General features: G+C 41.6%; 1 protein-coding gene across 7 annotated transcripts in view; it reads left to right on the forward strand.

The window, feature by feature from the left end:
* PHLDB3 (pleckstrin homology like domain family B member 3) overlaps window positions 1-11,562 on the forward strand; it is a 99,984-nt gene extending 88,422 nt beyond the window's left edge. For all 7 annotated transcript variants that reach the window (XM_056541684.1, XM_056541685.1, XM_056541683.1 and 4 more), the window contains 4 exons: window positions 6,249-6,377; window positions 8,225-8,408; window positions 8,503-8,588; window positions 10,364-11,562. In XM_056541684.1, coding sequence (XP_056397659.1) covers window positions 6,249-6,377; window positions 8,225-8,408; window positions 8,503-8,588; window positions 10,364-10,498 — 534 coding nt within the window. In that variant the 3' untranslated portion in view covers window positions 10,499-11,562. The remainder of the gene's footprint in view (window positions 1-6,248; window positions 6,378-8,224; window positions 8,409-8,502; window positions 8,589-10,363) is intronic.
* Window positions 11,563-22,472: the final 10,910 nt, after the last annotated feature.

The following is a 22,472-nucleotide window of genomic DNA, read 5'->3' on the forward strand; positions in this document are numbered from 1 at the left end:
TATTTATCTCATATCTATCTATCTCATATCTATCTATCTCATATCTATCTATCTCATATCTATCTATCTCATATCTATCTATCTCATATCTATCTATCTCATATCTATCTATCTATCTCATATATCTATCTATCTCATATATCTATCTATCTCATATATCTATCTATCTCATATATCTATCTATCTCATATATCTATCTATCTATCTCATATATCTATCTATCTCATATATCTATCTATCTCATATATCTATCTATCTCATATATCTATCTATCTCATATATCTATCTATCTCATATATCTATCTATCTATCTCATATCTATGAGCTTCTGAAGTTAAGGTTGTTCTTTTCTGTCAAAGAGCTCTCTGATGACACCTTAGAAGAGGTTTGCTATGGGGATTTGCTTCTAAACTGGGCGGTTCCCGAGACACGTGTCATCAGAGAGCATTTGGACAGAAAAGAACAACCTTAACTTCAGAAGCTCATAAGTACTGAAAGGATTAAGACTTTTTAATAGAAGTAATTTACAAATCTGTTTAACTTTCTGGCACCAGTTGATATATATAAAAAAAGTTTTTTCCTGGATAACCACTTTAATAATTTATCCCCCCAAATGACTGCTAGACCAGGGTCTAGGAGGATAAACACTAGCACAGTTTTATCATTTTCACTTGTGAATCCAAATTTGAAGGCACCCGCAAGGGGTTAAAGGGGTACTCCGGTGGAAAACTTTTTTATTTTTATTTTTTTTAAATCAACTGGTGCCAGAAACTTAAACAGATTTGTAAATTACTTCTATTAAAAAAAATCTTAATCCTTCCTGGACTTATTAGCTGCTGACTACTACAGAGGAATTTCTTTTCTTTTTGGAACACAGTGCTCTCTGCTGACATCACGAGCACAATGCTCTATGCTGACATCTCTGTCCATTTTAGGAACTGTCCAGAGCAGCATATGTTTGCTATGGGGATTTTCTCCTACTCTGGACAGTTCTTAAAATGGACAGAGATGTCAGCAGAGAGCACTGTGGTCATGATGTCAGCAGAGAGCTCTGTGCTCCAAAAAGAAAATAATTTCCTCTGTAGTATTCAGCAGCTAATAAGTACTGCAAGGATTAAGAATTTTTAATAGAAGAAATTTACAAATCTGTTTTTAACTTTCTGGCACCAGTTGATTAAAAAAAATAAAAAATAAAAAAAATAAAGTTTTCCACTGGAGTACCCCTTTAAAGGGGTATTCCAGGCAAAAACTTTCTTTTATATATATAGCAACTGGCTCCGGAAAGTTAACCAGATTTGTAAATTACTTCTATTAAAAAATCTTAATCCTTCCAATAGTTATTAGCTTCTGAAGTTGAGTTGCTGTTTTCTAACTGCTTTCTGATGACTCACGTCCCGTGACATCACCATTGAGCAGTTAGACAGAAAACTTCAGAAGCTAATAACTATTGGAAGGATTACGTTTTTGTAATAGAAGTAATTTACAAATCTGTTTAACTTTCCGGAGCCAGTTGATATATATAAAAAAAAAGTTTTTGCCTGGAATACCCCTTTTAAGCAAACCTGTAAATAAATCCCTTCTACCCTATTGTATTCTCCACCGTCAGCCAACCCTGTCCTTGTACAGCGTGCGGGGCTGAGCTTTAGTGCAGCCGTCTGACCTCGCTGTCACATGACTGTCATACAGAACGCTTCTGCTTTTCGGAGGTGAGCCCGGAGCACAAGCTTTCTCCTCTGTGAGTCAAGACGGCGGGCGCGGACGCTGCACAGGACGGGGGTATGGATTCTCTATGTGTATGTGCCTTATGTATAGTAGACCGGCGGTGTATATACACTATATATATATATATATATATATATATATATATATATATATATAAATAATAATTTTTTTTTTTTTTTTTATCTGTCTCTGCTGCTCCCTGGCAAGTTGTGTTCTAACCCGAGTTGACAGACAAGTTTTTCGTGTTTGCTCTTCGCCTTTGCAAACACAGCAGATGAAGCCGCACAGGCTTCAAAGAGCATTTCCCATAAAATGTTAAAAATAAAATTAAAATAAATCCCCGGTAACTAGAGGCGTCCATGACTGTCGGATTGCTATATTCTTTATAAATCACTTTCTTAGTGCTATCTGCATCGGTGACAACTCAATACAGTTACTACAGAGTTGTCCTTGAGCTTTCCCAGACTATAAATCTGCCTGGTCATGTGGAACTTTAATAAGGGGAGAGGTAGATGACTTTATAAGTAGGTTGATATGTCATTCAGGGATCAGGGAAAGCTGGGTGACAAACGGTCTCCATAAATGTTAGGCTTTAGATGTGTGGTAGGATCTGGTTTGTATGGACAAAGTTTAAAGGGATTGTCCTGAAGTATGGACTGGGGCCAGTGGTCTGGAAAGTGTGGACCTCCAGCTGTTGCAAAACTACAACTCCCAGCATGCCCGGACAGCCAACGGCTGTCCGGGCATGCTGGGAGTTGTAGTCTTGCAACAGCTGGAGGTCCACACTTTCCAGACCACTGGCCTAGGGCGCGAGTTGTAGTTTTGCAACAGCCATCCGGGCATGCTGGGAGTTGTAGTTTTGCAACAGCTGGAGGTCCACACTTTGCAGACCACTGGCCTAGGGCGCGAGTTGTAGTTTTGCAACAGCCGTCCGGGCATGCTGGGAGTTGTAGTTTTGCAACAGCTGTTTGGGCATGCTGGAAGTTGTAGTTTTGCAACAGCTGGAGATCCACGCTTTGGAGACCACTGACCAATGTTATAGAACAGAGGTCCCCGACCCAGCCCTCTATGTCCACTAACAGGGAATAATTAAAATCTTGGATTGTTGGTGGGCCTTGAGGACTGGGGGCCGTTGGCTGTCCCAGCATGCCGGAAGTTGTAGTTTTGCAACAGCTGGAGGTCCACACTTTACAAACCACTGGCCTAGGGCTGGAGTTGTAGTTTTGCAAAAGTTGTCCGGGCATGCTGGGAGTTAATTTTGCAACAGCTGGGGGTCCACACTTTGCAGACCACTAGGCTAGGGCGGGAGTTGTAGTTTTGCAACAGCTGGAGGTCCACGCTTTGGAGACATGTTATAGAACAGAGGTCCCCGACCCAGCCCCCAATACCCACTAACGGAATAATTAAAATCTTGGGTTGTTGGTGGGCCTTGAGGACTGGTTTGGGGACCGTTGGCTGTCCAAGCATGCTGGGAGTTGTAGTTTTTGCAACAGCTGAAGATCCACAGTTTAGAGACCACCGACCAATCCTGTAGACCAGAGGTCCCCAACCCATTCCTCACGGCTCACCAACATTTCACCAACAGGGAAAAAATAAAATCCTGGACTGTGGTGGGCCTTAAAGGGGTACTCCTGTGGAATTTATTTTTTAAATAGATAGTTAAACAAATCTTAATCCTTCCAGTACTTATCAGCTGCTGTATGTTCCACATGAAGTTCTTTTCTTTTCAAATGTCTTTTCTGTCTGACCACATGGCTCTCTGCTGACACCTCTGTCCATGTCAGGAACTGCCCAGAGCAGCATAGGTTTGCTATGGGGGTTTTCTCCTGCTCTGGACAGTTCCTGACACGGACAGAGGTGTCAGCAGAGAGCACTGTGGACAAGACAAAAAAGAAATTAAAAAAGAAAAGAATATTTTTTTCCACCGGAGTACCCCTTTAACTTCCAGTGACCAAAAAGATGATTCCGCTGAAATTCCACATGATCCCCTTCTCTGATATCATCAGAGTCAGGAGAACCCCGAAATCATGGCCGATCCCACCCAAATCTGCAGGTTCATCCGACGCATGTCTGTTGTGTATGGAGCCTTATGTTAGTTGATGACCGGTACTGTTTCTGTGACCGCCAGGGGTCAAGAGATTTTGATTATTTTTTTTTATTCCTACCACAGGATCTTCATGCTGCAAATAGACTCACATGCCATTGACAAGTGCTGGATTATCTGACTTTCTAGATTATAAAATGTCAGTTTTAGGCCCCGTTCACACTACAGGTATCATCCTGCTTTTTAACTGCCGTTATTTTACAATACCGGATGGGGGAAAAAAAAACTGATGCAATAACTTATAATAACGGATGATAACTGATGACCATCATCTGTTATTTTTAATGTTTTATTTTTTCTTAAAAACCTGATGTTGTTCATCCTTTATCATCCATTATTACCAGTTACATCCATTTTTTTTTATTATCAGGTTTGTAACCCTTTTCTCCTTTTCTTGTAAGGCTGTACTGAGCATGCTCAGTATAAAAAAAAAACTTTAATGTTAAATTTTAAAGGGGTATTCCAGGAAAAAAAATTATTTTTATATATCAACTGGCTCCAGAAAGTTAAAGCAGATTTGTAAATTACTTCTATTAAAATCTTAATCCTTTCAGTACTTATGAGCTGCTGAAGTTGAGTTGTTCTTTTCTGTCTAAGTGCTCTCTGATGACACGTGTCTCGGGAACTGTCCAGAGTAGAAGCAAATCCCCATAGCAAACCTCTTCTACTCTGTGCAGTTCCCGAGACAGACAGAGATGTCAGCAGAGAGCACTATGGCCAGACAGAAAAGAACAACTCAACTTCAGCAGTTGATAATTATTGAAAGGATTAAGATTTTTTGATAGAAGTAATTTACAAATCTGTTAAACTTTCTGGAGCCAGTTGATATAAAACTGGAATACCCCTTTAACGTCCGTTTTTTTTCACCATTTTTTTTTTTGCCGGACCAAAAATGAGTGCATGCACCATCTTTTGTGCCGGCAAAAACATCTGACATTAGTAAAAACAGACATTGTATATTGTTTTATTTATTGCTGCAATTATAATTGGAAATAAAATATTTGAAAAAAGAAACGGACATGCCTGATGCAAAAGGATGTTCAAAAAATCCCATTGACATGAATGGGATTTTTTGATGGCCGTTTTCAGGACTTTTTGCCGGGAGTAATAACGGAGGTTTTTTACAGGATGATACCTGTAGTGTGAAAGGGGCCTAAAATAGTTATGATCACCCTTGTTTCCTCCAATAGTATCTCTCAGTATCTGTGTATTACTTGTATATACGCAGATGTAGCAGAGCTGACTTTGTCATTCATCTTTTTCTCGTGTGCACTACTATAACTCAGCAGACCATAACTCAGATTCATTCAGGGCATTGAGAGAGAGAGAGCAACGACGTTTCGCGCTGACTGCTTCTTCATTACCATAACTCACTTGTGGCCTAAAACCCAAGACAACACATCGCACTATCACCTTGAATGGTGCAAAATTACCAAATTAGCTCTATCTTAAAGGGGTATTCCAGGAAAAAAACTTTTTTTTTTCTTTTTATAACAACTGGCTCCAGAAAATTAAACAGATTTGTAAATTACTTCTATTAAAAAATCTTAATTCTTCCAATAATTATCAGCTTCTGAAGTTGAGTTGTTCTTTTCTGTCTGGCAACAGTGCTCTCTGCTGACATCTCTGTCTGTCTCGGGAACTGCACAGAGTAGAAGTGGTTTGCTATGGGGATTTGCTTCTACTCTGGACAGTTCCCAAGACAGGTGTCATCAGAAAGCACTTAGACAGAGAAGAACAACTCAACTTCAGCAGCTCATAAGTACTTAAAGGATTAAGTTTTAAAAAAATTTTTTTTTTTTATAGAAGTAATTTACAAATCTGTTTAACTTTCTGGAGCCAGTTGATTATATATATATTAAAAATTTCCTGGATAACCCCTTTTATCTATCTTAACTGTATTACGTAGCGCCGATTCGGATTTACACTGTGTCGTTACACCATGAGCAAATGCGCTGAATCGCCTCTGCTACATCTGCGTGTTGCGACAACGAACAGAAACTAGGTCGGTGGATGTTATACCGCACACTGTACTTATACTTGTACTGAGCGTGCCTGAGACAGGGAAACCACACGGCTGAACCCTGGATTTATGAGAATAATACCGTATATTATCTCTCCCGGAGCAGCCATTGTTTTTATAGGGTGGAGTTCCCACATAAAGTGATTGTTCCAGTAATAAGCAGAGGCCAAGCGTGACTTCATACGCCTCAGTGTTTCACAATGCTTCGCCTGTGCCGGTGCAGACACCTGAGCGCGGCTCGTGTCCTCGCACAGTTCACACCTGGGTTCTTTTCCTTGCAAAGTTTTTAATCCACCTACCGGAGGCGCTGCAGAGTATTTTTTTAGATTGTGATATCCCCCCCCCCCCCCCCCTCCCCGTTACCGGTTGACAGTCTTTTTATTTTTTGCATTTTCCAAGGAGGAGAAAAGAGCAGCTATAGAAATGACTAAACGTCAGGAAGCGGAACAAAACCACGTGAAGGAAGAAGCTTCTGTCTCCAGCGCTCCCTTAGTGCCCATGGTCCTTCCCGAGACGACGGCAGAGCCGGTAAGTCCACACATTCTATTTTCTACTTTTCTACATTCACGCTGCAGATGCGCCCGCCGTCGGCAGTATAAGTCAGGTCACACACAGCGTATTTGACGCTGCGGATGCGCCCACAGCCCGCAGTCCTTAGAGCGGCTGCAGAGCGAGCTCCCAGCTGCGGCCAAGCCGCAGCTGGGAGCTCGCTCTGCAGCCGCTCTGTGACTGCTGGTGGCGGGCGCATCCGCAGCGTCAAATACGCTGCGTGTGACACTACCCTTAGTCTGTATAAATTAATGTGTAACATTGCAAATATTAGGTTTTGCTTTAGTTATTACAGATACATTTTAATTTATAATAAATATATATATATATATATGAAAATGTATTTGTGATAACTTAAGCAAAACCAGAATTGTAATATATATATAATTCTGGTTTTCCTTTAGTTATTACAGATACATTTTAGTTTATAATAAATATATTATTATAATTCTGACTTTTCCTATTAGAAACAGCATGCATTGATCTATACATAGTCATAAAAAAAATTTCTTACACTAGAGGATTTTATTTTTTATTTTTATTTTTTTCTTATATAGTGCAACATAGGCTTTTATTGGGGAATAATGTTGAGGTTCTTTGTATGCCTTTTGTTTACCTGTTTTAGCTGATGTGGCAGGTGCAGAATAGTCTCCACACTGGATGTAAATCCATTATAGAAGTTTTTCTGTAATGCTGCCTACATTTCCAATAAATCCTCTGGCTGAGGGTGTGGTATTTGATCCCTGCACCAGGTCATCTAATTTAGGCTGTTAGTGCTGGAGTTCACCCATCTGAACTCATTAAACTCATAAGTGGGTTGAGGTCAGTTCATATTTCCATTTTGATGCATTTTCCTATTCAAAATTCATTTTTTTTTTTTTTTTTTAGAGAAATATTGCCATAATCACAACTGGAGTGTTTTATGATGATTTGCCTTCTTCAGGCTGTGTTCATGTGTTCACATTTAAGTGCATTTTGGCTGTTTCTGTTGCGATTTTCCAAAACCGCCATTAAAATGACAAATTTTTTCCATGATTTTCCCAATTACGGCAAAATGGCACCTTTTTGCTGTGAATTGGGGAAAATAAAGGCAAAACTGAAAAAAATGCAGCAAGAAAGCAGTGTGTGAACATAACCTCAGGGGAGTTGTATATCTTCTATGTATCCTGACCCCATAGAGATAGCAGCAGCAGCAGTATACATATAGAGCTCCGAGGGGAGGTGTATACTTCTATATATCCTGATTCTATAGAGATAGCAGCAGTATACATATAGAGCTGGGAGGGGAGGTGTATAACTTCTATGTATCCTGATCCTATAGAGATAGCAGCAGCAGTATACAGATAGAGCTGATAGGGGAGGTATATAACTACTATATCTCCAAATACTATAAATATAGCAGCAGCAGTATACAGATAGAGCTCCGAGGGGAGGTGTATAACTTCTATATATCCTGATTCTATAGAGATAGCAGCAGCAGCAGTATACATATAGAGCTGGGAGGCTAGGTGTATAACTAATATATATCCTGATTCCATAGAGATAGCAGCAGCAGTATACAGATAGAGCTGGAGGGGAGGGGTCTGTGAGCTAGTAGGAGGGATTTAAAAGGTGATGATATCATCCTGTAGTGCACAGAAAGTCACATGACCCAGGTCTGACTTCCTTTCCACACATTAAACACTGTATGTATGAGAGGGTCATAGTAGTGATCACATGACCAAATTACAGTACTATGAAACACATAGATGCAGGCACACTGAAATAAAACAAAGGCATCCTTAGATTATACACAGGTTACAGCGCTATCTCTCCCTTCCTTGCAGCCGCCTCTTGACCTCAGATCGTATCTGGAAGCGTCGGGTCACAGCGTAGAGACCTGCCCGCACGTACGGGTCAGCGCCATGTGCTGCAAGGGTTACCTGGTAAAGATGGGCGGCCGGATAAAGACGTGGAAGAAGCGCTGGTTTGTGTTCGACAGGCAGAAGAGACGGCTGGCATACTATGCAGGTACATCTTTTTAGATAGGTGGCACCGCCATGTATTATAATGGATATGCGTGAAGCATATGAAAAATGACGTGTGTATAATAATGTTTACGCAGACAAAGAAGAGCAGAAGCTGAAGGGGGTGATCTATTTCCAGGCTATAGAAGAGGTTTATTATGACCACTTACGCAGCGCTTCTAAGGTGAGTGATGCTTCTGTCGCAAATCATGTTTAAAGGGGTAATCCAGGAATTTTATATATATATATATATATATATATATATATATATATATATATATAGAAAGTTAAACAGATGTGTAAATTGCTTCAAATAAAAAAATCTTAATCCTTTCAGTACTTATGAGCTGCTGAAGTTGAGTCGTTCTTTTCTGTCTAAGTGCTCTCTGATGACACCTGTCTCGGGAACTGTCCAGAGTAGAAGCAAATCCCCATAGCAGACCTATTCTACTCTGTGCAGTTCCTGAGACAAGCAGAGATGTCAGCAGAGAGCACTGTTGCCAGACAGAAAAGAACAACTCAACTTCAGCAGCTGATAATTATGGGAAGGATTAAGATTTTTTTTATAGAAGTAATTTACAAATCTGTTTAACTTTCTGGAGCCAGTTGATATTAAAAAAAGTTTTTTCCTGGAATACCCCTTTAATGCTATTTTTTCACATGTACATGGTCTAAACCTTGTCCGAACCCAGAGGACCTAGTGAGGTCTGACTGGTGCTGCTGAAGGGTGACATGTGACCGATCCAGTACAGCAATGGTTTCCAAAATGCAGACTGCCAGCTGTTGCAAAACTACAACTCCCAGCATGCCCGGACAGCCAACGGCTGTCCGGGCATGCTGGGAGTTGTAGTTTTGCAACAGCTGGAGGTTCACACTTTGGAGAGACCACTTCTGTAGAGCATTGTGGCTTTTGTTATAAACAGAAGCCTTAAAGGGGTACTCCGGTGGAAAACTTTATTTATTTATTTTTATGAACTGGTGCCAGAAAGTTAAACAGAGTTGTAAATTACTTCTATTTAAAAATCTTAATCCTTTCAGTACTTATTAGCAGCTGTATGCTACAGTGGAAATTCTTTTCTTTTTTAATTTATTTTCTGTCTGTCCACAGTGCTCTCTGCTGACACCTCTGTCCATGTCAGGAACTGTCCAGATCAGCATAGGATTTCAATGAGGATTTTCTCCTGCTCTGGACAGTTCCTTATATGGACATCAGGTGTCAACAGAGAGCACTGTGGTCAAGACAAAAAAGAAATTCAAAAAGAAAAGAATTTCCTCTGCCAACGGCTGTCCGGGCATGGTGTGAGTTGTAGTCTTGTAATAGCTGGAGGCACCCCTGCTTGGTTTACACTGACCTATACTATATACTACTATATAGTCCAACATGCTGGGAGTTGTAGTTTTGCAACAGCTGGAGGCACCCCTGGTTGGGAAACACTGACCTATACTATATACTACTATATAGTCCAACATGCTTGTAGTTGTAGGTTTCGTTTGGGGGCAGCTGCTGAGCCACAGGCTGTATCAGGGCATGCTGGGAGTTGTAGTTAGTCACTAACTGCAACTCCTGAATTTAATTTAAAAACAAGCGATCAAAAAGTCCCATCAAAACAAACATGGTCCTGTTAAAAACTACAGATCGGGGCACAAAAAATAAGCCCTCATACAGGCCGTATAAGGAGAAATTAAAGTTATAGGGGTAAGAATAGTACAAAATTTCCCCCGCATATGGGCATCCTGTAAGGTTACGCATATATAATTAATTATGCAAATTAGCATTGCCGGTATTTTTTTTTGCAAGAAAGGTGGCACTCCTAATTACATGCTATAGTTACCTATAAATCTCCAAACACAGGGAATGGCAGGACTTTTCAATCCTCACTCCAGTTTATGCCCTTCACAGCCATCTTATTGAACGTTTACCACATTCACCACATACTAATTCACCCTTTTCTTCTCCAGAGCCCGCACCCCAAACTGACATTTTGTTTGAAGACCTTTGAGCGTCTGTTCTGTATGGTGGCACCGACCCCGGAGGCCATGAGAATATGGATGGACGTCATGGTCACGGCGGCTGAGGAGAACTCGCGGTACTGAGCTCTTTTTTTTAGGACTTGTGCAAAAGGAGAAGGGGAAGACAAGCATGTGTAACACAGAATTATGATAAAAAGAAGGAACTTGTGAGAGAAATATGACTGACGCCACAGAGGGAAGAAGAAAGAAATGTTTTGTATGAAAAACGTGATCGGAGTATGGAAAGTCTTGCTGGGCATTCTCTGGTGACCGCTGTTTCATGTATATATATATGTCCATTCATCCATCTGCTTTCAAGAACTTATATTTGACCCATTCAAGATGTAATATAATTGTACTAAAGGCCTCCAGGCCTGCTGGACATTTATGTATGTATATACAGGAAGGATACATAATATACTGTACCTATGTTCATGACCAAACATGGCGAATACAGCTGTTTTGTACTTTATTTCGTGAGTAGCTGAAAATCCTGTCATGACTTAGTGAGTGACTTTAAAGCTCAGAAGGGGTTAAGGGGTATGATAGCTGCAGACGGACAATACAAAGATTTTCAAATCCCTAAGAACCTGAGGTACAAAATGGCGTCTCTGACTGTGTGGTGGGAAGTGATTGGATTGGATCTCCCGAAAGATGGCCAAGAACCAATGGAAAATCACCAAAGATGTAGGGAACGGGAGATTTGTTGGAGAAGATATTGATACCAAGTCCAGGTTTCCAAGCCATGATTCAGAACTGACTGGAATAAAAATTTGCCTTGTTGACCATAGCAACGCTTTAGTTTTTGCAACGGAAAGAGGAAACGTTGACATGGAATTGGTTGCTATGGGCAACAAAGCCCTTTATTCTTGGATACAGTTGTGATGCTTGAGGCATGGGGTCACTATTACCGAACCGCCATTTGAGCTGCTTGGCGCCCGGCACAAGCCACAACCAGTGTGAAGGGCTTGCAGTTTATTTATACATTAAAGGGGTACTCTGCTGCTAGAAATCTTATCCCCTATCCAAAGGATAGGGGATTAGATGTCTGATCGCGGGGGTCCCACCGCTGTGGCCCCCGCAATCTCCCGCAGCACCCAGCGTTCTAAACAGACGCCAGGTTCCTGAGACGGTGGTTGTGACTTCCCCTTGTGACGCCACGCCCCCTCCATTCATGTCTATGGGAGGGGGCGTGTCGGCAGACACGCCCCCTCCCATAGACATGAATGGAGGGGGCGTGGCGTGACATCATAAGGAGGTGTGGCCGTGGCGTCACGATCACTGCCTCCGGCTCTGAGAGTTTTGAACAAAATGTTCAGAACAATGGCAGACACGCCCCCTCCCATAGACATGAATGGAAGGGGGCGTGGCGTGACATCATAAGGGGGTGTGGCCGTGGCGTCACGATCACTGCCTCCGGCTCTGAGAGTTTTGAACAAAATGTTCAGAACAATGGCAGACACGCCCTCTCCCATAGACATGAATGGAGGGGGCGTGGTGTGACATCACAAGGGGGTGTGGCCGTGGCGTCACAATCACTGCCTCGGAGAGTTTTGAACAAAATGTTCACCAGAGCACCGGAGTATCCCTTTAACCCCTCATCCATTATGTTGTATGGTCAATGGGCGCCAGACTCGGAGGTAATGTTAACAAGATGGCACAGAACTCCCTCCTAAAAACGTATAGATGGTTTTTGGATTGTGTATGGACGGATCTGAAGTGGTCGCTGGTTACAGGGTTTATGTACGTGTTTGTAGGGGGGCCTGTCCTTGCTGGAAAGGAATAAATAGCATAATGTAGCTAAAATAACTAAAATGTCCATATTGTGCAATGTTTTTTGTTTTTTTTTAAATCAGGTTCGCTGCTAAAGGACATTTATAAATAAAGTTGGACACATTGAACATGGGGTGACCTTGTCGCCCCTAGCAACCAATCAGAATTCAAAATGAATTGACAGCATTCAGACACGATCCAAATCGTATGTATCGGCTGTCGATTTGGATATGGTCTGAAAAGATGCGTCCATTTACAAAGTGCCGTTATTGGCCGAAAAAGTTGCGCAGGACACATTGGGGGGGGGGGGGGGGGGGGCGGAGATTTATCGAGCTGTTTTATAGTAAGGTTCTTTCTGTTGCCCATAGCGACCAATCACAGCTCTGCTTTCATTTCTCAGATTACTCTGGTAAAAATGAAAGCTGAGCTGGGATTAGTTGCTATGGGCAACAAAGAAAGTCTTACGTTAAGACAGAGCGATAAATCTCACTACTGCGGAGATTCTGTGTGAAATTTCTGCATGGATTCCGCTTGCGGCAGCCTCCCGTTGATTTCGACAGGAGTCCCGCTGCACCGTTTACACGTCCGAGGTTCTGACAAGGAATTGGATTCCGGCAGGAAATTGGGATGGCGCTTATATCTACAGCAAACTGCCCTGGATGTAAGCGCCAATTCCTAACCGGAATTTCCAAGCAAAATTTCCCAGCTTGGATAACGGCAGAATTTCCGTAAAGTGGATTCCGCCTTAAAGGGGTACTCTCGTGGAAATTTATTTATTTATTTATTTTTTTTTAAATCAACTGGTGCCAGAAAGTTAAACAGATTTGTAAATCACGTCTATTAAGAAATCTTAATCCTTCCAGTACTTTTTAGGGGCTGTATACTAAAGAGAAATCCATAAAAGAAATGCATTTCCTCTGATATCATGACCACAGTGCTCTCTGCTGACCTCTGCTGTCCATTTTAGGAACTGTCCAGAGCAGCATATGTTTGCTATGGGGATTTTCTCCTGCTCTGGACATTTCCTAAAATGGACAGTGGAGGTCAGCAGAGAGCACTGTGGTCAGGACATCAGAGGAAATGCATTTCTTTTTTGGATTTCTCTTTAGTATACAGCCCCTAAAAAGTACAGGAAGGATTAAGATTTTTTAAGAGAAGTGATTTACAAATCTGTTTAACTTTCTGGCACCAGTTGATTTAAAAAATAAAAATAAAAAGTTTTCCACGGGAGTACCCCTTTAAATGAAAGCCTGATACCCTTCTATGGGTTTCCGCACTCCCATTCACACTTCTGAATTTCCGCTTGCGGAATTCCGCAAGCGGAAATTCAGAAGTGTGAATGGGAGTGCGGAAACCTATAGAAGTGTATCGGGCTTTCATTTGAGGCGGAATCCACTTTACGGAAATTCTGCCGCGTGAATAGACCCTTAGGGGGAGAGAGGAAAAGTTGCTGAGTTGCCCATAGCAACCAATCAGATGGCTTCTTTCATTTTTCAGAGGCCTTTTCAAAAATGAAAGCAGCGATCTGATTGGTTGCTATGGGCAACTCAGCAACTTTTCCTCTGGACGCATTTTGATAAATCTCCCCCTTAGTGTTCTCCTAGGGATGTACAAGACTTTAGCGTCCTACATTACTTTTTCAGGGAATTAGGACACTATGAATTTGGGCGACATTTTTCCAGATCGACTCTGAACGGACAATTTGTACAATTCGAATTTTACACAAATTACGGCAAATTCACTCATCTCGATTCAATATTTTTTTTTAAATTAAAATTTTTTTTTATTTTTTTTTTACAATATACTGGAAAAAAATGACACCTAGATTCTGAATGGTTGTAATAGTAAGCAGGGCCATTTTGATGCTGATGCCGATCATGTCTTTTGGCCGGCATTCACTTTGCTGTGACAAGAAAAAAAAGGTGAAATATTCATATTTGCCAACATTAAAAGCCCAAATCAGGACATTTAAAGGGGTACTCCGCTGCTCAGCGTTTGAAACAAACTGTTCAGAACACTGTAGTCGGCGCCGAGAGCTTGGGATGTCATAGCCCCCTCCCATAGACTTGCATTGAGGGGCGGGGCGGGATGTCATGAAGGGGGCGGGGCTATGATGTCACAAGCTCCCGGCTCCAGCGTTCGGAAGAGTTTGATCCAAACACTGAGCAGCAGAGTACCCCAGTGAAGGATTGGTGAGGTCTGTGTGCTACGGGATTTGAAGGCCTCAACAGATGTCCTGATGACCGCCCATAGGGGGCAGATGTCTCACTGGCATCAGGACATTTGTTCCCCTGTTGAGGCCTTCAAATCCCGTACCACACAGACTGCACTCGGTCCGGTGCTCAGGTAAGAAAGGAGACCAAATGTTATTCCAATTGTTATGGGGAGTCTACGTGGTAGACAAAAGCGCATATGCGTTTCGAGCACTTCATGCTTTCTTAGGGCGCATTCACATCACCATTTTACCATCCTACTTTTTCTCACAATTTTTTACCTTCAAATCGTAGAAATCTGTATGCCGAGTCGTATCCATTGACTTCCATTCAGTAATCATACCTTTTTAACACATGCACAGTAGCCTCTTTAAATAAACTTTATTGGTCTTGACATACATATCATTTTCCAAACATGATCAGATTTTTAGTAAAAAATCGGATGAAATTTTCAGCTCTACGATTTTTTTAATGCGATTTTAAAGGATACCTTTCATTAAAAAAACTTCTGATATATTATAGATTAATGTATGCAGAATAACTTTCCAATTGCATATTATTTAAAAATTTGCTTCTTTCTATTTAATTTTCCACTTTGAAAAAATGGCCACTAGCGGTCTCCCTACCAGTCCTGCCTGCAAGCCCTTTTTAATAGATTTCAGACTCATTCTGGAGTCCTAAATCTCAGACTGCAGCCGGGACACAGACAAGCTCAGCTGGCAGCTCTGAATCTTCTCCTCTCTGTTTACAACTGCATGTGCAGAGAGAAGAAAGATCGGAGCTCAGATAGTAAAATGAATGAGGGCCTGCAGTAAGGCAGAGTCAGGAGTATGCCTTGCGGTGCTATGAGCACAGTGCTGACTCCTGCCTGTCTGATTGACAGGCAGAGAGCAGTGCTGAGCTTGTCTGTGTCCCGGCTGCAGTCTGAGATTTAGGACTCCAGCATGATTCTGAAATCTATAAAAAGGGTTTGCAGCCAGGACTGGTAGGGAGACCTCTAGTGGTCAAAATTAAATAGAAAGAAGCATATTTTTTTAATAACATGCAATTGGAAAGTTATTCTGCATACATTAATCTATAATATATCAGAAGTTTTTTTATGATGAAATGTACCCTTTAAATTGGATACCAAACAATTTTTTTAAATACGATTTCGATTTTGTCCAATTTTACTGTCTGTTATTCGGATGGTAAAATCGTGGTGTGAATCAGGCCTTAGTCTCGCACTTCATAACCATGACTGAGAACGTGCGAGGTGTTTGACCCAATTGTCATCTTGGTTCCATTTGATCTACCGCTAAAATGGAAACCATGATGCAATTATTAGTTTTATTGGGTACAGGCACCATTGTGTAGGATTGTAGACTTGTATAAAGTTTTGTATATTTCGGGGAACTTTTCTTTGGTGATGGGGTTGTTATTAAATTTTCTCCAAATGTCACATTTATTTTATTTATTGTACTCATAAATAAAAAATGTTGGATGATGTGAAGAGACGATGAGTGTTTTTTGTGTAGATTTTATGTATTGGAATTTGACATATCATTTCTTTCCCTACCGGGGGTGACTGTGCTTGTTGAGGGTCTCTTCTTTACCAGTATAGTCAGTGACTATCCTCTCTGCTTGCCATAAGAGTGTGGACGTTCAGTGGTCAGACTCCTATGGACTTCTCTAAACCCTGTTTGCGGAGAGGGATGAGATCTGACATCTTCAATCCTGCATACTAGATACTAAAGTGTCTTAAAGGGGTACTCCGCCCCTAGACGTATAAGATGTCTGATCGCTGGGGTCCCGCCGCTAGGGACTCCCGCCATCTTGGCTGTGGCACCCCAGACATCCGGTGCACAGAGCGAACTTCGCTCTGTGCCGGATGACTGGCGATGCGGGGCGGAGGCTTGTGACATCATGGCCACGCCCCCTCAATGCAAGGCTATGGGAGGGGGTTTGACGGCCGTCATGCCCACTCCCGTAGACTTGCATTGAGGGTGTGTGGCCATGACGTCACGAGCCTCCGGCATTACACCTGATGCTCTAAATGAACTCCAGGTGCTCATGACATCACACCCCGCCCCCTCAATGCAAGTCTATGGGAGGGGGCGTGATAGCCATCACGCCCCCTCCCACAGACTTGCATTGAGGGGGCAGGGCGTGACGTCGTGATGGGGGTGGGGGGGGGGGGGGCTATGAGGTCACAAGCTCCTGTTTTATTTGTGTTTAAAAAAGCTGCCACTAGGTGTCTCCCTACTTGTCCAGAGCACATCCGCCCCCCCCCCCCCCCCCCCCACCATCTTTTGCACATTCTTTGGACTCCTGCTGGCCTGGCAGAAGTCCAAACACAGGAAATGCAGTCTGGAGCGCTGAGAGGGGTGTATCCAGCCTTACCCAATCATAGCTCATCTCACACTCAACTACCGTTTGCTGTGTGTAGCAGAGTGAGGGAGGAAGTTCTCCCCTGTATGGCTTCAGATGATGTCACGCCTGCTGGGGAACGCCCCTTCCCAGTCTGTGAATCTGACTGAGACTGAGCAGAAAATACAGAGCGATATCAAGGTAGAAAACAAAAAAATAATAAAAATAAAGGCCGGGGGTGGTTTATCATGATGGAGGCAGTGACCTGGGAGGATTATAAAGGAGGATCTTTAAATTTGGTGTTATCACTCTCACGCTCTCTAATACTGGTCACTAGAAGTTCAACATGGCAAAGAACTCTCAGGATCTGGAAAAAAAGAATTGTTGCTCTATAAAGATGGCCTACACCAGCGGTCTTCAAACTGTGGCCCTCCAGATGTTGCAAAACTACAACTCCCAGCATGCCCGGACAGCCAACGGCTGTCCGGGCATGCTGGGAGTTGTAGTTTTGCAACATCTGGAGTAGAGATGAGCGAATTTACAGTAAATTCAATTCGTCACGAACTTCTCGGCTCGGCAGTTGATGACTTATCCTGCATAAATGAGTTCAGCTTTCCGGTGCTCCGGTGGGCTGGAAAAGGTGGATACATTCCTAGGAAAGAGTCTCCTAGGACTGTATCCACCTTTTCCAGCCCACCGGAGCACCTGAAAGCTGAACTCATTTATGCAGGAAAAGTCATCAACTGCCGAGCCGAGAAGTTCGTGACGAATCGAATTTACTGTAAGTTCGCTCATCTCTAATCTGGAGGGCCACAGTTTGAAGACCACTGACCTACACTATAAGAAGATGCCAAGACCCTGAAACTGAGCTGCAGCATGGGGGGCAAGACCTTACAGCGGGTTCACAGGACAGGTTCTTCTCAGAACAGGGCAGTGCCCTCAGGGGGGTAGGAATTCCATGTGTTGCTCAATGCCAACGCGCTTCTTGTTTACTCTCAAAACATCATCACATTCTCCAAATCTTAACAAATGGCCAAGGGCAATGCGGCTCCCCTGTCGTGTGCTTTGATGCTCTGCACAAGGCTTTTAATATTTACCTTATTCACTCCCTGCAATTCGTGTAGGAAGAGTATACTTCTAATAGAAGGCTAAAATGTAGTGTGAACCCAGCCCTAGCTTGGCTATTTTGGGTCCAATTTTGTTGATTAATTTGTTGGATTCAACAAATTCAATCAAATGTCAGTCTTAAAAAAAGGGTTATCCAACACTATTCAAACATGGCATTTTTCTTCCAAAAAAGAGCACCACACCTGTCCTCAGGTTGTATGTGGTATTACAACTTCACTTCACTGCGCTGCAATGCCACACACAAACTAAGGACAAGAGGGGCGCTGTTTCTAGAACAAAGCAGCTATGTCTTTCTTGTCCTGGATAACCCTTTTAAAGCCCAGAATTTTTTGAGGTGGAAGGTTTTAAAGGGGTTAACCGGTGTCAAAAAGTCTAATAAAGCAACTTACTAATATAAAATGATTACCATAGTGCACAGATCTTCCATATTAGCTGTCTGGCTTGTAACTGTGACATCTTGTCACATTCTTTGAAAACGGAGTTCCCTTCCCTGCTCCCCCTTTCCCTCCTGTTTGCTCAGGACCAGACCATTGATGTGAAGAGGGGAGCTCAAATTACTGCACATTAGATAAGGCAGCAGGAAGCCTCTTTCGACTGAAACTACTTTGCCTGAGAAATTATTTTCTTCTGCATTAAAGGGGTGCTCCGATGGAAAACAAATGTTTTTAAATAAACTGGTGCCAGAAAGTTATACAGATTTGTAAATTACTTCTATTTAAAAATCTTAAAGGGGTACTCCGATGGAAAACAAATGTTTTTAAATAAACTGGTGCCAGAAAGTTATACAGATTTGTAAATTACTTTTATTAAAAAATCTTAATCTAATCAAGTACTTTTTAGGGTCTGAATACTACAGAGGAAATGGTTTTCTTTTTGGAACACAGAGCTTTCTGCTGACATCATGACCACAGTGATCTCTGCTGACATCTCTGTCCATTTTAGGAACTGTCCAGAGCTATGGGGATTTTCTCCTACTCTGGACAGTTCTTAAAATGGACAGAGATGTCAGCAGATTGCACTGTAGTCATGATGTTAGCAGAGAGCTCTATGTTCCAAAAAGAAAACCATTTCCTCTGTAGTATTCAGCAGCTAATAAGTACTGGAAGGATTATTTTTTTTTTTTTTAAATAGAAGTAATTTACAAATCTGTTTAACTTTCTGGCACCAGTTGATTTAAAAAAAAAAAAAAAAAGTTTTCCATGGGAGTACCCCTTTAATCCTTCTAGTACTTATCAGCTGCTGTATGCTCCAGAGGAAGTTGTGTAGTACTTTCCATTCTGACCACAGTGCTCTCTGCTGACACGTCTGTCCGGAGCAGGAGAGGATTGCAATGGAGTCTTGCTTCTGCTCTAGACAGTTCCTCACACCAACAGAGGTGTCAGCAGAGAGCACTGGGGCCAGACTGGAAAGAACTACACAACTTCCTGTAGAGCATACAGCAGCTGATAAGTACTAGAAGGATTAAGATTGGTAAATATAAGTCATTTACAAATCTGTATAACTTCATGGCACCAGTTGATTTGAAATTTTTTCCCTCCGGAGTACCCCTTTAAGATCTAAAGAGCAGTAATATGAGCTCCCCCTTTTCAAATGTCTTTTCACATGGAAAGGGAAGCAGGGACAGGAGCTCTGAGTGTCCTGTGATGTCAACGCTACAAGGGAGGACAGCTGATATGGAATATCTATGCAGTTATGCTAATAACATATTAGTTGCTTTATTATACATTTTGACGCCATACCCAGGTTTGTTTTTTGTTGGACAATCCCTTTAAATCAGTTCATCTATTTATTGGGGGGAAAAAATCAAGGCACACATCTCATTTTAACATCACATTTATTATTACGTACATTTTATGGGGGAACGGGCCCGAAAAACTTGTTTCTATAAATTGCTTTAGCTCACTTGTATTGGCATTCTGATTGACTATTCTTGCTGTTCACTCTGAATGCAATACCAAATACAACCTAAGGACAGGTGGGGCGCTGTTTCTGGAACAAAGCAGCCATGTTTTTCCCAAATATGGAAAACCCCTTTGGAAGCCATTTGCTCATTGGTAAACATTAGAATTTTACACGTACAGTTTAAGGGGAGGGGCTTGGGATAGTCCAGCCAAGCATGAAGAGCAGTGGTTTCAAACTGGGTGCCTCCAGATGTTGCAAAACTTCAACTCTAAGCATGCCCGGACAGCCAACGGCTGTCCGGGCATGCTGGGAGTTGAAGTTTTGCAACATCTGGAGGGCCACAGTTTGAAACCACTGATGTCGAGATACCACATGTAAAACCCAACAGTCTATATATTGTTTAAAGGGGTACTCCGGTGGAAAACATTTTTTTTTCTTCATATCAGCTGGCTCCAGAAAGTTAAAGGGGTACTCCGGTGGAAAACTTTTTTTTTTTAAATGAACTGGTGCCAGAAAGTTAAACAGATTTGTAAATTACTTCTATTAAAAAATCTTTATCCTTCCAGTACTTATTAGCAGCTGCATGTTACAGAGGAAATTCTTTGCTTTCTGAATTTTGTCTTGTCCACATTGCTCTCTGCTGACACCTCTGTCCGTTTCAGGAACTGTCCAGAGCAGCATAGGTTTGCTATGGGAATTTTCTCCTCCTCTGGACAGTTTCTGATACGGGCATCAGGTGTCAGCAGAGAGCACTGTGGACAAGACAAAAAATAGATTAAAAAAGAAAAGAATTTCCTCTGTAACATACAGCTGCTAAAAGGTACTGGAAGGGTAAAGATTTTTTAATAGAAGTCATTTACAAATCTGTTTAACTTTCTGGCACCAGTTGATTTAAAAAAAAATAAATAAAATAAAATAAATGTTTTCCACCGGAGTACCGCTTTAAACAGATTTGTAAATTACTTCTAATGAAAAATCAGTACTTATCAGCTGCTGTATGCGCCACAGCAAGTTATTTTCTTCTTTTTCTTTCTTTTCTGTCTGACCACAGTGCTCTCTGCTGACACCTCTGTCCATGTCAGGAACTGTCCAGAGTAGGAGCAAATCCCCATAGCAAACCTATGCTGCTCTGGACAGTTCCTGACACAGACAGAGGTGTCAGCAGAGAGCACTGTGGTCAGACTGGAAAGAACAACACAACAGCATCTTTCACTAATTTGCATTACATCAATCTACTATTAGCACTCATTAATTGGTAATATTGTCTGTATATATGGACATATGCACAACTCTTTAGGTTTATTGACTAATCACTATACGTTTCATTCTAAAGTTATATTATATATTTTATATTTATCTATTATTGATACATTTCCTTTTTTAATGTATCTATATATGTATGTATATGTGTATATCTATATATATGTATATTTAATTTATTTTTTATTTTTTATTTTATTTATTATTAAATATACTTTTTGTTTATTTTATTTATTTTCTTTTACTTCATTTATCATTTTTTCCTATCTGATTTGCATAATAACATATTATTTCTATCCTAATATTATTTACCTATTCACTGCATGATCATCATTTGGTTGTATTAGGTAATAAAATATATAGAATTTCCTTGCATGCTCACGTTTGTCTTGCTGTGGTTTATTTTCTCACTCACTTTCACTTACCCCTTTCACTTCACTTTTGCACAATTGTTCTCACTGCTGGGTTTCTGTCACTCTATTGCATTTGTTTGATCACGTGGGGCTATACATCACGTGTCTTAATCTTCTCATTCCCAAGCGCTCGCGTTCACTTACATGAACACTTGCGCTTCACGGCGCCTGCGCACTCCTGTCTGATAGTCCGGTCATGTGATCTATGTACCACATGACCGCGCGCTACCTGCGGGAGACACAGTACGCATGCGCACGCGTTCTCGTAGCTTGGTCATGTGATTACAACAATCACGTGACCCGGCTCGTTTACCGGAAGTACGCCGACGGCGTCCCGGACATTAGGATTTCTGGCGGACACCATCTTTAGTTATACTCGGAACATCATTGGGTACAGCTAAGTCCTGTGGGAGCGGCAGTAATTTTTAGGACATTCTGATTGGGGGTGATCAATGTCAGTTCAATTGTGACCAGTTGTAAGTGGCTGGAGTCTGGTATATTAGGCTGGTGAGAAGGTAGTATAGCCACACCCCCTGAGGAAGCCATTCAGTGGTGAAACGATCGTTGGGGTTGGTAGGTAAGTTCTGGCATACTTGTTCCATTTGGTCTCTGGGTTTGGTTTTCACATTCGTTCTTTCCATGCCCTCTTGCTTGCTTTTAGCATTATCCTGATGTGTGATTCTATATAGACACCTGATACCTGATTACCCTTTGACCTTATACTTATGTTTATTGTTATTTCCACGCTGAGTTCCAACCCTTACCTACCCATCTGTAGTCTTTTTCGGTGCCTTGCTTTTATTATGTGTATGTATTGTTGCTTTTAATTGATGATACATTTAATAAAGATTTTGTTAATATTTTTTCTATATGCTGTCTATTTGTGCATAATTTTCTTTTTGCTTTTGGTGGTGCTTTCTATCATGCACATTACTTCCCTCCATGAGGTATAGGTTCTTATGTAGGTATCTAGCAGCTGATAGGTACTGGAAGGATTAAGATTTTTTAATAGAAGTAATT

This window comes from Hyla sarda, chromosome 10 (assembly GCF_029499605.1).
Source record: "Hyla sarda isolate aHylSar1 chromosome 10, aHylSar1.hap1, whole genome shotgun sequence".
Lineage (NCBI taxonomy): Eukaryota > Metazoa > Chordata > Amphibia > Anura > Hylidae > Hyla > Hyla sarda.